Genomic DNA, 16279 nt, shown 5'->3' on the forward strand with positions numbered 1-16279 from the left:
GTCCAGAGAAGAGTGTTTGTGCTGCCTCCAAGAATCTGCCAGCATTTATACTGCAGAGCCGGCACACGCTCACTCCTTGATTGGCTGTCCAGGCACAATGGCTACAACAGGCCTACAGCCCCAACCCCACCCTCAGGGACGCGTGCCTATAGAAAAGTCTTAGAAAGTCGGGGGCAGCTTTGGTTGAAAGGATCAGATGTAGAAACTCTCTGACCTTTAAATGATTCTTTCAGCTTACAGAAATAATGAAACCACACAGGAAGACCAGACTGCTGTCGTCGAAGTCTTCAAAGTTCTAGAAGAATTAGAAAAGATCAATAACTCCCATTCAAATGAGAACAATGCAAGGTGTTCTCCATGTTCACATCTACAGTACTTTTCATCACAGCTGAACATTTTACAAACCTGGCCAAAGTGTTGAAGATTTTATCATGTCATTTTTTCGACATTTCAGGCATGGTTTCCATTAATTTCCACATGACATGAAAATTAGACTCTTTAAACTTGTTTGAGTTGTTTAATCCATCACTGTGAACAACTGCATTTATTTTTGTCTTATTGTTACAAGATGACCCAGTCTGATTTTCAGACTTTTTCAAATCAAATCAAGTAAACTCTGTTACAATGATAATCTAACTTCAACCTGCAGATTTTATGTTCGCAATGGTAGTCCACCATTGCAAACATAAAAACACCTAAAGCAACTGTCAAGAGTCTACTGTTTGATTTTCATACTGCACTTTACACAAAGTGAATGGAAATCTATGGCTGCCTGCAGTCTGAACAAATTTAAGTATAATCTTCAAGAAGTGCAACATGTTTTTTGTACCTCTTTGTTGTTTCTTTTGTTGTTTTTCCTATCATTCCAATCAGTCATTGGCTTCCATTAATTTCCGTACAACAAGACAATCATATTGATTGGTAGAATCTTGAAACTTGCTTGCACTGTATTACAGTGACCAATGAGGCTGCATTCATTTTTCAACAAAGATACATTGTGACTGCATCCTAATACCACTTAAGTTCAGACTTGAGCTTTTTTATTTGGAAATGTATTCTCCTTACCAATCCAGGCAACCATTGACTTCAGTTCATATCTACACAATGTGAAAATCAGTCAGCAGACTCTTTATGTGATTTACCTGTGTAACAGTGAACATCAAGTTGGCATTAATTCTATTTTGAGGTAATATAGAGCAGACTTTTAAATCAGTCTGTACTAATAAATGACAAAGCTTAAGTTTAAACTTCAGCTGTATTACTATGCAATGTAATAATGTATAAAGATATAATGCAATGGATAAAGTTATGATGTAACACACAATTCAAGAAATCGTTTAAGAGTTTTCTGATTGTTTACAAATCAATGACTGAAACAATGAAAAAGAAAATACAAAACAGAAGATGTAACACTTTGTGACTACTTCAAATTTATGAAGGTTTCACATTTCAAAAGAAAAACAACTTTGTTTGTTTCTGTAAAACCACCAAAATAAAAGTCTCAGTGTTGTTCTGTGACTAGTCTTAAAGTCCAATCTGAGGTTAAAGTTGGTTTATATTAAGTCTTATATATCATACTATCATCTCTTCTTTTACATGTTAATGTACTCTAATGAAAGGATTTAAAGACAGCACAATATGCTTTTAAAAAGGGGAGCAAATATGTAAAGTACAGTGTCTAATGATACAGTATATATACTGTACATATACTGAGAGGTTTGGAGTAGTACTTTTCTATTGTAGTATTATTGTAGTCATAACACAAAGATGTCACCATTTTAATTTCCTTTGATGTCAGACAGACTTTTAATGACTCGTGACCAATTTCACCGCATGAACTTTTTTTGTAGATTAGGCAGTGGCACGCGCCGCTGCTTTGCAGGCGTTAAGCCGGGCCTCACTTGAGGCGCGTGGCATCTGGAGATGCCTGCATGCTTTATCTCTCTCTGTCTGCATCACTCTCCATAGCAACCGAGAGATACCATCTGTCTCCGGGGGGAAGGTGAAGGCAAGAGTGGACAAAGGAAGTCAGGCAGCACCTGCTGGGCGTGAGGGCAGTTTGTCAAATATGATTTTAAAGTCTTCAGTGTAAACAACGAGTTTAACTAAATGACACAAGTTTGTCCAGTTTTGCTTGTTTTAAAGATGAAAAACATTCACGATCAATGAAAATGAATCAATATTGTACCTTATCTGCATCTACTTAAACATTCGCATATTTCCCCGAAGCGCAAGTCACATTTGCACACAGCAGACGCCAAATATTTATCATTAGTACCATCTTATCCTGCACCTTTAGATACTTTATATCCGTACAAAGAGGTTTAGGGCTTTACTAGGTCGCCGCAGGTCTCCAGAAAAGAGCTTTGACCACCAACACCTGTCGCGCGCTGCCGGGGAGGCCTCCGTCTGGCAGATGTGCTTCAGCAACAATAGGTCGGTATCGATTTGCACGCGCCTGCCCTGTGGCCATGCAAGCGGATCCTTCCTAAAATAGCTCAGTGTTTGAGTCTCCGTCAGCTGGATCCAAATCAAACTTTGGCCCAAATGTTAAGCCTCGCGGCCAGCTGATGTGCTGATGAGGTTTTGCAGCCGTCCAAATAAACAAATGCATTGTGTTGCTGCAGTGATGTACAGATAAGTTTTGTTGTTTAACAAAACACACTTTCTGCTTTCTTGCACGTGTTAACAGCTCAAACTGAAAGTGATTTTATCTGCCTTTATGTGTCTGGCATCGTTTGGTGATAACACTTTTCACTGTGAAAGTTTGGACCATAAGCTTGTCTCTTTTGGCATTCAAATTTAATCAAAACTCAGACAACAGCCTGGCGAATGTGGAGACTTATGGACAAAAGAACGGCGCGCCCTGGGGTCGGGGTTGACCTGTGTTTAGGAGAGAGGAGTGGGGAGAGGGAGGGGGGTCCCTCATAGCGACAGTTCTCCATCTGCCGCTCTGCCTTCCGCAGAACAATAGCGCTGAATCAATCACCGCCAACCTGTGTCTCCTGCACAGCCTCTCCACTCCAGCCCCCTCTTCTATTTACGCAGTAGTGGCAGCAGGCCTGACCTGCTGCAAGATGTGTTTTGAATAATTGTGCATAAAATAAAACCAAAATAAGCACGAGCTGTTGGGTAGAACCTGATATATTAGTGGAGAAGATGAAATAGAGCCGTGCGCAAAATTTCTTCGTGCGTAAAAGTGTTTAGAAATTAATGAAAGGCTGTCAGAAACAAGTTTATTTGAAATCACAAACGAAAACATTGAGCAGATCTACATAACAGATACATATAACCAAATATGCACGAGTTGCATGGAAGAAATAGATTAAATAGAGCTCTGCGTAAAAGTTTTGTTGTGCGTAAAAGTGATCAAAAATGAACAGAAGGTTGTTAGAAATAAGGCGTAATGAAATCGCAGATATGTGGTGCATCTACGCACCAAATACCAAACAAAAAAGTGCAATAAACTTCACAGGTTTTCCTATAGAATTCGGGTCGTGTGCCCCCCTGAACTCCCCAGAGTAAATAAATAAAAACCGAGCAAGGATTTTCTGGACAGCTGATGGCCACGTGGTTCGCATGGGCCAGCAGTGCAGATTGCGCAGCACGCACAGCACAGCGTTCTGGCACGCGCTGGTCATTTGCATTTGTATGCGGGTCCGTGATAATAGAGGGCTTCTGCGAGCACAATGAGAGCGTTTTATGGTCAGCCTCTAGTCCACAGATGGCATCATCCACCTGCCCTTTCTCTCTGCTATTTGGGGAGAGCACGAGAGGGGGGAGGGTCGACTCACACTTTCTCCATGTTTGCTGCTGAAATAATCACATAAAATCTCAAATGCAAGAACAGTTTTGAGGGTTTGATGAGTTTTCTTTCAGTGGAGTTTATATTTAATGGTTTTAAAGTATAAAATGTGACATATGGAGCCAAACGTTGCCTGAAAATATTTGTTGTGTTTCCAAAAAGGACGATATGAAGCTTCTGTGCATGTTTAAGCGTTCTTATGAATGCATGGATGTACAATCGATGTCCAGCGTGCATCTCTGCAGTTCCAATCACATGCTGTGTTTTCTTTAATTTGCACAAAAGTGCTGCAGAGTTATCAAACTTCTTTTTTTAATGAAGCTATTTTTAGTTTCAGGCCAGGCTGCTGCGCGCAGAAGGGGGAGGTGGTGCATGGCTCGATGACCCCCATCAATCTGCCACGAGCCGGAGTGTGACAATAGCATTATCATACCAATACACCATTCAGCTTCAGCCAATCAGGGCGCAGCCTTTTCACTGCTCCGCACGAGCTGCAGAGTATAAAAAGGGGAGGCTGCAGATTTGAAAGCACTCTGCTCCCTTTCGGATTTACTCTCCCGACTCGACTTAAACTCTCGAAAGCTCTCCCTTTGCGGAATATCTTCATCTTCATCATGACTCTTGAGGAAGTTCTGATCCAGAAACCCACCGAGCGTGCTCAGTGCACCGGCCAAGCCCTGGAGGAGGTCCTGGTGTCGGCTAAAGAAAACGACTCCCTCACCGTGGGTGTCTACGAGTGCGCAAAAGTTATGAACCTGTAAGTATGAGACTCTCTGCTGAACATTTACAGCTGCCTACATTTTCATCAATCACATCGATACTTTTTGGATGGAATCTTATGGTTTCTTTATTTTGTCTCCACAGTGACCCGGACAGTGTGTCTTTCTGCGTCCTGGCTATGGATGAGGAGTTTGAGTGTGACATCGCTCTGCAGATCCACTTCACCCTCATCCAGTCCTTCTGCTTTGACAACGACATCAGCATCGTCAGAGTGAGCGACATGCAGCGTCTGGCTGAGATTGTTGGCGACAAGGCAGAGCAGCTTGAAGATACCCACTGCGTCCTGATCACGGTATGTAGAGCTCTGCTATAACGAGATCAAATCATTCATTGGAGAAGTTTGTATGTGATGCTTTCTGAGAGAACCATGTGACTAAAGCCTCTTTCCTCTCCCTGTTTATACAGAACCCAGCTGAGGGGTCTTGGGAGGACCCAGCTCTGGAGAAGCTGCACCTGTTCTGTGAGGAGAGCCGTCGTCTGAACGACTGGGTTCCCGAGATCAGCCTCCCCGGGCGTTGATCTGGGACTCGGCTCCTCTCTTTGCTCAGATGCTGTAAAGCTTCTTAATCTGGAAATACTCATCCTGATGAACAGGATGACACTGTTTCTGCTCATCCCTGGATACTCCTGAGGAGGATTCACGTCCAGGCAGCACGGCGCCGGCCCGAGGGGCCGCCCGTGACACCGTCGCCTCTTGTCCCGTCCATGCCAAGATGACTCTCATTCTTTATGTGAATGAGGTCAGGTATGCCACAAGAGCGACACATCGACCCTCATTCTTTGTGCGGATGAGGTTTGGAGAGGAAGGAGAAGCGAGTTCTGCGTCCTGTGGTTCCACAGAGCAAATGTCGCATCTTGAAGCACGCGCAGCAGGAGAAGAAGCGGTGCTGAGGAAGAGGCGTTCTTAAAAAGAGACTTTTTAAAGATGTCCTCTTTGCTGAGCAACATGACAACAGTTGCAGTCAGCGAAAATGTTTCCCACTTTCCAGAATTGTCTTAATTCTCTAAAGGTTTCACTTTAGAAATTTAACGATGACAAAAAAATATTCTTAAAAAAAAATATTGGAAAAAAAATATTGTCTAAAGGTTTCACTTTAGATGTTTAACAATGAGAGAGAAAAAAATATCCTTAAACAGAAAAAAAAATTGATAAAATGTCTTTTCTCTAAAGGTTTCACTTTAGAAAATGACTAAATTAATTTAATGTTAAAAACTATGAGAATTTGTAAGAATATCTTATAAACATTTCATTATATACTGAAGACAAATGTTACAAAGCTGAAAATATTTGACTTGATGTTGTGATAATGTTGCAACAGTGTTGGAAACTAAATAATTTATATGATCCTCACAGTTTCATATGAGAAATTGTAAGTGGAAAATTTTAATAAAACTCAAAAAAGAAAAATACATTTCTGACCTTGGTGTGTTTTCACTTTCTCTTACTAAGCTGCTTTTATGGTTGTGTGTGTGTGTGTGTGTATTGTGTGTGTTTGGGTGGAGGAGGAGGGGTCAGAGAGGAGGGAGGGGAAGGGGGGTGGTCTTGAAACCCAACAAAAGTTTAAAACTCAGCAGATTTGCATGGAAGGCGCTAAGGCCTGTCATCTGCTCTCTGCGGTCCCTCCTCCAGCAGGACTCATCTGCATGTGTATGGCGCAGCGCACAATAGCGGAGCTCCGGGCCTGTCAGCTCCAGCGGTCCGCACAGAGCGTCTATTGTCTGGCCTGCAGATGTCTCCACAGCCACGCCGCGCCATCTGCCGCTTCCTGCAGGTGGGGGTCGGGCAGGGGCAGGGCTTGGGAGGAGCTAAGGGGTTAGTGAGTTTTCCAGTGCCAGAGGGGGGCAGCCGGGTTTGGTCTGGCCGGTTTGGGCCGGTTGTGGAGACGGAGAAAGGAGTCCTGAGTATCATCTGGTGTCCTGCCAGCTGCTGCTGGCGAGACTATTGTTTACTCGCACGCCCTTAGTGAAACTTTGGTAAACAGGTCACAAAGACACGAGATCAGCTCTGTTTGGGTGCAGCAGCAGCCACCTGCTCTACCTCCACAATGACATCTGCGTGACGCACAGGGCTTTCTTTAAAGAGACAGACGTGTTTCAGTGTTGATATTAAACCTCCTCTGAACACTCTGAGCAATCCAAGAACCAAATCAGCTGCATAAATAAACTTTGCATCAAAGTTTTATTTGGTCAGTTTATGGACATGAAGATGTCTGGTTTCATTGTAAACTAGGTATTTTAAAACTTTGAAACAGCATGTTTAACTATTTTATAAATTCAAGATTACACTCTAAAAACACCACAGAATAAATTTAATATAAAGATAAATAAATAAATACGTCTGATAAGTCTGATTTGAGAATTAGTGGGATTAGTTTGATTTTAGTAGTCGGCAGTGGGGTACAAGCTGTTTTCAAATGTCACAGTCTTGGTCCTCAGACTGCGATATCTAATCTGATAATCACAGGAGGAGCAAGAAGTTACACAACATGCTCCTGTTCTGTTGTACAGCAGGGACTTGGCGTACTTCAAGTCCAGGACCAAAGTATGAAGTGTGGACTAGTAGCTGGAGAGCTGCCAGTTCACCTCCTGGGTACTGCCAAGGTGCCTCTGAGCAAGGTACAGAGCCCCTAACTGTTCCCTACATGTTTGGCCATCACTCCACATCAGAATCAGTGTTTCTGATTCGCTGTGGCGACCCCTGAAGGGAAAAGCCGAAAGGAGAAGAAGATATATATAATATATACAATTTATATATATATAACCTCCACACCTCCAGACTTCTAGAAATCCATCCATTGTCTGTAACAGCTTATCCTAATCAGGGTCACGGTGGGGCTGGAGCCTATCCCAGCTGAATTTGGGCGAGATGTGGGGTACCGCCTGGGGTCAGTCACCAGCTTATCACAGGGCTCATAGAGACAAACAACCATTCACACTCACATTCACATCTAGGGGCAGTTTAGAGTCACCAATTAACCTGTTAAGTGCATGTCTTTGGACTGTGGGAGGAAACGGAGTACCTGGAGAGAACCCACACAGACACGGGGAGAATGTGCAAACCCCTCACAGAAAGGCCCCAGCTGAGGTTCAAACCAGGAACCTTCTTGCGATAGTGCTAAGCACTGCAGCACCCCTGCTTTAGATAGCTTTCAAATGAAATCATCTGAGAAGGAAATGACTCTTTAATTGATGCAGACACTTTCACCACCTTTATTTTTGTTTCATGTCTTCAGGCACTTTTACATTCACCTCAGGCTATCCCGAAACAAAATAAAACAAATGTATCAAAATCTACAAACTGTGGAAAATGACTTTCCAATAAAGAATGTAAAACATAAATAAATAAAAAAACACTACCACTACTATGTTTGTGTTTGTATAAAAGAAGTCTGTAGAATAACTCTCTACCAGTCTGTTATGAAACCACACACAATTTGGAGGAGTGTCTGAGGCCCCTGTAGGCCCGGAGCCCTTCCCTCTTGGGGTCCCTGACCATACCTCGGACCACAGGGAGGCTGTCACAGCCCCTCCTCTTCCGGGCTCGGTGCAGCAGGATTCGATGAACACCGGTGATGGGGCTGCGGCTATCTTTGAGCTGATTGTTCCGTAGGTGCTCCGTGGTGAAGCCTAGCTCCTCCAGTGAGCTCCTGACCTCCTCCTCTTCCTCCTCATCCAGGCCCTCCGAGTCCAGCAGGCTCCCCACAGGACTCTCTGGTTCAGAAGGTAACATCAACCAGGGAAATTCTACGGGTAAGAGCCAATCACAGCCCAGCATCTGGTCAAGGGCGTAACGCTCAGTGGGAACCGGCTTCAAGATGCCCTTGATGAGTCTCTGGCAGGGGCCAGGTACCCACGGAGGGACAGTGAAGGCGCCCTCGATGATGCTGCGCCGCAGCTTCCCCATGGTGTCAGCGCGGAATGGCATAGTGCCGGTCACCATGAAGAAAAGCAGGACCCCCATGGCCCACACGTCCACTGGGGGACCAAGGTAGGACTCGTCTTTGAAGAGCTCTGGGGCGGCGTAGGGCGGCGAGCCACAGAAGGTGTCGAGAGCGTCACTGCGGTTTGAAACCTGCGTGCTGAATCCAAAGTCTGCCACCTTTAGGCAGCCGCTGCAGGTGAACAGAACGTTCTCCGCCTTCAGGTCCCGGTGGATGACGTTCATGTTGTGCTGCGCACCAAAACATAAGTGCTTAATTAATCAAACTAAACTGAGATAACAGATTTTTTGTGCTAGACTTGACTGGATGATGGCAAAAACAATGTTTCTATGTCACTCACCATATATTTGATGGCAGAAAGGACCTGAGCGAAGGTGATCTTGCTGGCGCTGTCAGATAGTTTTCCTTCGCTGCAGATGCGGTTGTGGAGATCTCCTCCTCCTGCATACTCCAACACCAGGTAGAGGCGACTCGGCGTCTCCACCACTTCGTACAGTTGGACCACATTGGGGTGCTGGAGGAGCTCCATGCTGTGGATCTCCTTGGAGAGCAGACGCTGGGCCTGAGAGTCCAACCTGGTCTTATCCAGGATCTTCAGAGCCACTTTGTCTATGAGGAGATGAAAAGATGAATGGGGTCAGGTCTGGGCACAAGAACACAGGCACAGACTGACAGTAGGGGGTGCTCTGCTAACTTTCCTTCCACAGTCAGACAGCATGTCGACCTACCTTTAGTCAGAGCATGGAAAGCCAGTTTGACCCTGGAGAAGGTCCCGCAGCCAATCTCCCCGCGGACCTTGTAGAAGCCCACCCTGCGGCCTATGATCAGCTCCTTGATGGTAGTTTCGTCCTTGCACATGTCGGTGGTGAGCTTCTCCAGGGGGGTGAGGCGGGGCATGACGTCGTCGACCTCCTCTTCCTCTGGGCCAACATCAGAGCTGTCTGTCAGGCTGTAGATACTGTGACGGGGCTTGGGGCTCCGCACCTGGCAGTGGCCTCCGGGCATTTCTGCAGCAGACTGAAGATAAGATCGTCTTCAAATGCATGAAAATGACATTAAGTCTCTGCCAGCTTGTGGTTTGGACAGATTAACTGTGAATACTCAGGTAAGAATGATTTTAAAAGTACGCAAAAAGGCTTAACACATGCGATCAGATGCATTAGGCACTGTCTGAAGCAGCTGCAGAATGAGCCCAAGTCTTAATGAGGAAGGAATCACGTTTCCACATTACCCACAACACCTAAACTTCCACGATATTGCCTTAAATATTCCCTACACGTAAAATCTCTACACTTATCTTCACTCTAACCATCATATTGTACACGTATTCCTGTAACTTTAGACTAGAAACAAACTTGTATGCTTTAAATAGATGCAGTGAGAGAGATCTAGATTATAGAGAGAACATAGAAAATAAGATGTCTTACCAAGATTTCAAAATGCTGCTCAGCATCAACAAAAAGCTGTAGAATCCATTTCAAGCAGCGATACAAAACATGTTGTTCTTTTGGCCCAGTATGAACCAGAAAATGAATTTTCTTCACTTACACGCCGAGGTCTGACACAGCTTGTGCCAAAATCAGTGCGGAACGTCCTGGAGAGCAGAACAGTGCCGTCATAGCCTCCTTCTCTGCCCTCTCTAACAGAATACTGTACACTGATGACCAAGAACACACGACAGGAAGGAGGGGGGGCATGTGTCTGAGACATCAGTCAGGTGTACAAACCGTGCTCACCTATCCCTACCTTCACCCTCTCTCCTCTTCACTGAGGATTAAGGTGGTGTCATGACCTCTAATCCTGTTTTAATTTAGGTCTGTCCCAATCCCTTCAAATGACAAATATCAGTCCAGGGAAGCAGAAATAAGGTCAGAAGGCTGCAACGGACGACGTGTGTGCACATGTGTTTCAACCTGCAGCACATGAGCAGGATGCTTTGGTGTGCAGGTTGAGTGGAGTGGAGAACTCCGTGGCTGTGTGACCAAACTAAGGTTGATCTCCTGGCTTTTGTGAAGATGAATGGTTATGCAACGCTTTTACTCAATGTTCCCATAGAGATTAGCTCTCTGTCACATTTAGACGCTAGCTGAGCAGCACAGATAAAGAGATTAGAAGGCATGAGGTCAACACTTGAGCGGGCAGAGTGTCTTCATTCAGGTGTGTTGTCCCTGTGAGGAGCAGTGGAGGGACACAGGGAGACCCTATCTCTATAAATCTACTGTTTTATGTCATGCAAGTGTAGTTCAGGTATTATAACCTGATCAATACAACAACTTTTAGTTGATCACAGATATTAGCAGACCTCCCAACATAAAAATCAAGTCAAACATATCGCAAATGGTGCATAATCAATCACGGATTTCAGTGTGGAACTGCTCATTACCATGAATATTCTCACTTTCCTGGTAAAACTTGATCAATATAAGAAACTTGATTCTTCATGAATTATTCACGCAGACATAAATGTTTTAGGGTGCTGAGAAAAGCTGATCTTTGTAGAGTTTTGCTTTCCTAAACATGAATGATGCAAAATTACAGCAACCTCTCCAAAATGTTAAGATAGTAGGACACTTTGAAGTCAAACAAAAAAGGTGTAATTACTTCAGTTATTTATTTTTTCTTTGAATGAAAGGATATATGGTCGTCCAGCTTTTTGATTCACTCCAAAGTACACCCACACTTCCCTACCTCACTCCCATGCAGGCGTCTGATTGGATTAAAGCCTTAGACAGGAATATGTTTACATGTGCTCTCTGCACACTGGTCACCTGAAAGCAACGTGGTGAAACTGCAAATCTAGTCATGACAGTGCACAAGATGTTTAAATGGCCTAATATAATCTGTAACTCAACAGCTCTAACAAATCGGGTTTTGTTTGAAGTGAAACTGAACTATAAATCTGGAACTTTCTAAACATTTTAGTCACTTCTGCCTCCCGGGCAGTCGGACTTTGTGCCCCTGCAGAGCTGACGGGTCAACAGCTTGTTGGCCTCTAAATAAACTAGAATTTTCTCCTCTTCAGACGGCTGTCGTTGTCGCTGCAGGTGTGCTGCTTCTCTTCCAGATCTTTGATTCTCTGACGCAGAGATGAAATCTCCTTGTTCTTCTCCTCCTGGAGGAACTGGAGCTTCTGAGGAGGCATGACGTACAAGAATTAATGAGTTAATACGCACGCGAACAAGAGACATGCAACACAGAACAGCACAGCTGAATCTTGTGAATGGCTGCAGCAGGTAAATTATAGTCTATTCAGTGATCACTCATTAAATTCCAACTATGGCTGGAACGTTTATGGTTTGTACAATGATCATCATGAATCATTTAGTGTCTGAAATGTCATGAAATGATGAAAAATGCACCCAGATCCCAAGGTCTTCAAATTTCTATTCAATTCACATGATATAAAAGAGAGAAGCGACTTGTCACATTTCAGAATGTTCAACATTTTGTGTGATAAATAAACCAATAATCAACCAAACACACACATCTGTGTTCAGACGGAGTGCAAAGGGAAATGTAGAGGCAGTGTCACCGTATATATTGGGAATAATGCAGATGCAAAGAAGTGAGTGTATGCATAAAATCTTTGCTCTGTCCTTTAGTTTCATGAGAAGAGACAGGAAGTAACTGACTGAATAAACTGGAGTTCTGTGTGCTGCTAGCTCAATCTCATGTCTGTATAGTCAGAAAACACTGCAGTGGTCAAATTCTTAAAAGTAATGTAAAGTTAACATTAAGCCCATTGAGGTCACTTCCTTTTCCTGCATGCTGGGAAGTAATGTGGTCTTACTTAGAAAGAGAGGACTAACAGGATGAGACACTGGGTCAGATCTGGGTTTTCTCTGCTCTCAGCTGACGTTTGCAAGTCAAAGACACAGAGTGACTGATGTGAATGGACCGTGTGGGCTGCTCACCCTCTTGAAGACACTCTGTGGAAGAAGGTTGGAGCTGTGCTGTTGTTGCTGCTGCTGTTGGCTCCACTGAGCTGTACTCTGAACTCTGGCTAACTTCGCACCAAACTGCCAAAACATACAGAGCAAAACACAGACAGGCTAAAAGAGAAGCACTGTCTGACTGGAATTCTTCACTAGTCGAACCCTGCAGACTGTCTACACTCCAGAAACACTGTTGGAGGTGACGTGTAGCTTTGGATTCACCTCCATCTGTAACTTGAGGATCTCACTCTGCCTCTCTCTCTCCTGGCCCCTCAGTCTCTTCTTCATCTCCTCCAGTTCTAGATTCTTTTCCTCCAGCAGCTTCTTTACTTCCGCATCTTTAGCTCCCACTGTTAGGAAATAAAACCAACAGCCAAATACAGATTCATCTTTGACATGTCTGTTTTCCTCTGATACAAAGTCTGTCACTTTGATGATGTTTCACACTTTTGTCCATGTTGCAAACACAAGTGCATACATCTCATGACATACTGTATCTACTGTCTTTTTGTTCTTTAGGGCAATAAGGATGTTATTTGTATACATGCATAATGTTTTTTCTATCTTATAACATCAAGTCACTATTTAAGAGTAGGGACTGATTTTCGAGGTCTTACACTGTGTGAAACTCTGCCTGTGAGCGTCCTCCACCTCTCTCCTGCACTGCTGCCTCACAGTCTCTAGCTCCCTCTTGTGTCTCTCTGCTTCACTTCTCATTTCACTGACCAGCTGGTGAACCTCAGCTTTGCCGTCCTGATCACAACACACACACAGACACACACACACACAAACAAGCACACACACACACACACACCACATCAGTGACGCTACAGTGGAAATTACAAACATTTGTAATTGCTACTTAGCTTTTAGGTTTTGAAAGGCAGGAACAAGCGTAACGGTTTCCTCCAATGGCCCCAATTATTGGTAAGAATGGAGAGAATCATTACGAGGTCAAAATGAAGTGTAACTCAGTAGCTGCTGGAGTTACAGGCCTTCAAACAGACAGAACAAAGCACACATTTATAGTAGTCTTATATTACGATGCCATCTGTCCTCAGAATTGGAGACATACACGACTTCTGTACAGCACTACCCTTTAAAATTATGACCTGAGTCTAAGATGACCCTCTATATACAATTCACAAAAATAAATAATTCAATGACAAAGAAGACGAAGGCTTTCAGATGGAAGAATTATTATCACAAAAAATGATTTTCCTGTCTGAGGAGCACTGTCCTTGGCTGCTTCAGCTCTATTGTTGATCACTTGAACAGTATGAAAATAATTTGATTTCCTCCTTGGCCAATGATTGCTACTGCAAACATGAAGGTATTAAAAATATTTCACGTTGTGAATCCACGTTTGTTGTTCTCGTCCTGTCCACAAAGGTTGCGTGCATAACTGAAGGCACCCCAACTGAACTCATCAACATTTTGATAGTCTTAAAGCCTCTCTCGTCTGGAATGCATCAGAACAGTAGTAGGATGTTTGCAGAGATAATGATGAGCAAACTAAACTGAAACTGGAACTGGAACCTCGTGTGCAGCCTACAGTAGATAAATAAATGTCTCTGTATATCAGTAATGTTCATATCACGACACACAGAGAACATTAGCTTGTGTACACAGCAGTTTTTGAATCAAACCTCTTGATTCACAGACGTATTCAATTCTAAATTCTGCCTTACTTCTTACCTCTGCTATTGTCTCATTCTGTTGTTTGAGGTCAGCCATGTTGTTCTTCAGTCTCTCATTCTCCACTACAACATGAACATCATGTCAGACATGAAAATCCTTACAAAGAACTTCATTGTTTATTTTACTATATGTAAATTTCTATGACATCTGTGCTATTTATAAGTATATTAAGTATAATTCTAGATGGTATCAGACAGAAAAAACAACAATGCTATTAAATCTACAGCTGTGAAACTGTTTGTTCTTCACCCTACATTCTTGAGTATTTTAAATAAACTATGCACAAAAAGTCAGGACATTTCTGTTTGGTACATTATTTCTTTGCTGTAACAATGCTTCTTAAATAAATCTTATACCAATGGAAAGCAGCCAGCCGTCAGCCATATCATCCTGCAGATTTGTAGAACACTGCCTAAGTGCTGACAGGATGAGGAAACAGTCTCCTTGGGGTGCCGTCTTTCTGGGACACCCACTGTCTCTCACATCCCTGTTATATGGCCTTCAGTTTGCAGATGGTACTAGGGCTCACTCCAAGCAATGCTGCAACTTGGGTTTTGCAGAACACCAGCTTGAAGTCGGGCCCTATCCAGATCTGTCAAACGTGGCGATTCTTGGAGCTGACCAGTGTAGCAGTCAATAGCAACAGTAAAAAAAAACAAAAAAACAGCTGTTTGGCATTGGCAAACTCAGCTCTGCTGCTAACTCCACAAATGCATGTTCCTCACAAATGTGGCACCACTTAAAGGGAAATAAACAGACTTTCAGATTTATTGCCAAGAAGCGTTGTTACAACAAAGAAATCATTTACCAAACACAAATTTGCATAGATCATATTTAGATTGTGTTATATCATTTAAAAACAAGTGTCCAGTGGATTATTAGAGTTACCTCTGAGGTTGAACTGCTCCTGCAGAGTCTGCTGTAGTTTGTTCACGGTGACAAAAAGGCAGTCTCTCTCTGCAACATGACGATCAACAGAACGAACACGTTGTTTTATTGGTTTTCAGAACAATCTACACAAACAGTTTTCAGCATAAAACTATTCAACAAAGGACTTTATTTTTATACAACCACTGAAATAATAAATTAGAAATTAGATTACATTCTTAATATATCTAAGATTTCATTTTCTGAATTGAAAACTGGAGACAGCTGATCAGGACGGCTGTCATTCGGCCAAATCACCAGCAGGGGGAGACAAACAACAAATCAAAGCGCCACAAGGACGTTTGAAATCACTGCAGTCAAATGAAAGCTCCAGTTTTCAAATGAGAGAGAAACTCACCTTCAGTCAGACTTTCCTCTTTGCTCTGATGAAACTTAACGAGTCTGTCAGCATCCTCCAGCTTCATCTCCAACATGCTGTTTTTACCATTAACCTCTGACACTGTCTGTTTGATCATAGCAAAGACACGTGGATGTATTCAGACCACTTTGAATGTACAGGACATTATCAAACAAATGCAAGTGACGCATTAACTAATTTATTAAAAATGGTCAGATTATGACTAGCTAGCTACCGCCCCCAACCATCCCTGTCTTTATCCGTGTGATGAGCTGTGTTACTCTAACTCATCATACATTTCACTCCTTCGTCTAACTTCAGTAAACACTGAAGAACAAATCAAATTTAGATTAAATAATTAGCCACGGCTAATGTTAGCTTACCTGTTCTAGTTGGGTAAACCTCTCCATAAACGTGTCGAGGTTAACACAGTTTAACTTTATCATTTTAATCGTCTGAGGAAGAGCAAAGCACCGTGAAAAAATGATTTAAAAAAAGATAATATTGTATTAATGAAGCTACATCTTTAGCTGCTAGCTGCGATGTTATGCTAACGCTAGCTACGTCACACCTGCACGAGCTGGTAAACGCCTGCGCTCGTGCCGTACAGTGTCTCGTGCACAGAGGTTGCAAATATTTAATTACATTTACTACAATAAATAATAATAATGAATAAGTCTATCATGTTTATTATTTTTTATTATTACTTTATATGCTTTTAACACAGTTACTCAACACTGTATACACTTAACGTCAATAAATTTGCATCTTGTGAGGAGCTGTTTCACTGAATTCATTTTAATAATACATATTTACTTTTAACAAAATTTTT

At 42.9% G+C, this 16279-nt stretch overlaps 3 protein-coding genes across 4 annotated transcripts; 1 reads left to right on the plus strand and 2 right to left on the minus strand.

Moving 5' to 3' along the window:
- The first annotated feature begins 4351 nt into the window (after positions 1–4351).
- Positions 4352–5701, plus strand: LOC113745747 (growth arrest and DNA damage-inducible protein GADD45 gamma-like). The gene is made up of 3 exons (XM_027278638.1): positions 4352–4562; positions 4670–4877; positions 4991–5701. The coding sequence occupies exons 1-3, from the start codon at positions 4420–4422 to the stop codon at positions 5102–5104; spliced, it is 465 nt and encodes a 154-aa protein (XP_027134439.1). The 5' UTR covers positions 4352–4419; the 3' UTR covers positions 5105–5701.
- A 2087-nt stretch (positions 5702–7788) lies between these two features.
- Positions 7789–11036, minus strand: nim1kb (NIM1 serine/threonine protein kinase). Of its 2 annotated transcripts, none has more exons than XM_010742793.3 (4): positions 10075–11036; positions 9255–9543; positions 8867–9135; positions 7789–8756 (listed from the first exon to the last, which is right to left on the minus strand). In XM_010742793.3, exons 1-4 carry the CDS (start codon positions 10234–10236, stop codon positions 8001–8003), a joined length of 1476 nt encoding a protein of 491 aa, XP_010741095.2. In that variant the 5' UTR covers positions 10237–11036; the 3' UTR covers positions 7789–8000. The 2 variants fall into 2 exon arrangements, with proteins under 2 accessions (XP_010741095.2, XP_027134419.1); XM_027278618.1 differs by having other exon boundaries at positions 9954–10168.
- An 87-nt stretch (positions 11037–11123) lies between these two features.
- Positions 11124–16066, minus strand: ccdc152 (coiled-coil domain containing 152). Its single transcript, XM_010742773.3, has 9 exons — positions 16019–16066; positions 15831–15902; positions 15448–15553; positions 15051–15119; positions 14160–14224; positions 13079–13214; positions 12684–12811; positions 12441–12545; positions 11124–11656 (listed from the first exon to the last, which is right to left on the minus strand). Exons 2-9 carry the CDS (start codon positions 15891–15893, stop codon positions 11528–11530), a joined length of 801 nt encoding a protein of 266 aa, XP_010741075.1. The 5' UTR covers positions 15894–15902; positions 16019–16066; the 3' UTR covers positions 11124–11527.
- Between the last annotated feature and the right edge of the window lie 213 nt (positions 16067–16279).

The sequence above is a fragment of the Larimichthys crocea genome, chromosome IV (assembly GCF_000972845.2).
Source record: "Larimichthys crocea isolate SSNF chromosome IV, L_crocea_2.0, whole genome shotgun sequence".
In the NCBI taxonomy this organism is placed as follows: Eukaryota; Metazoa; Chordata; class Actinopteri; family Sciaenidae; genus Larimichthys; species Larimichthys crocea.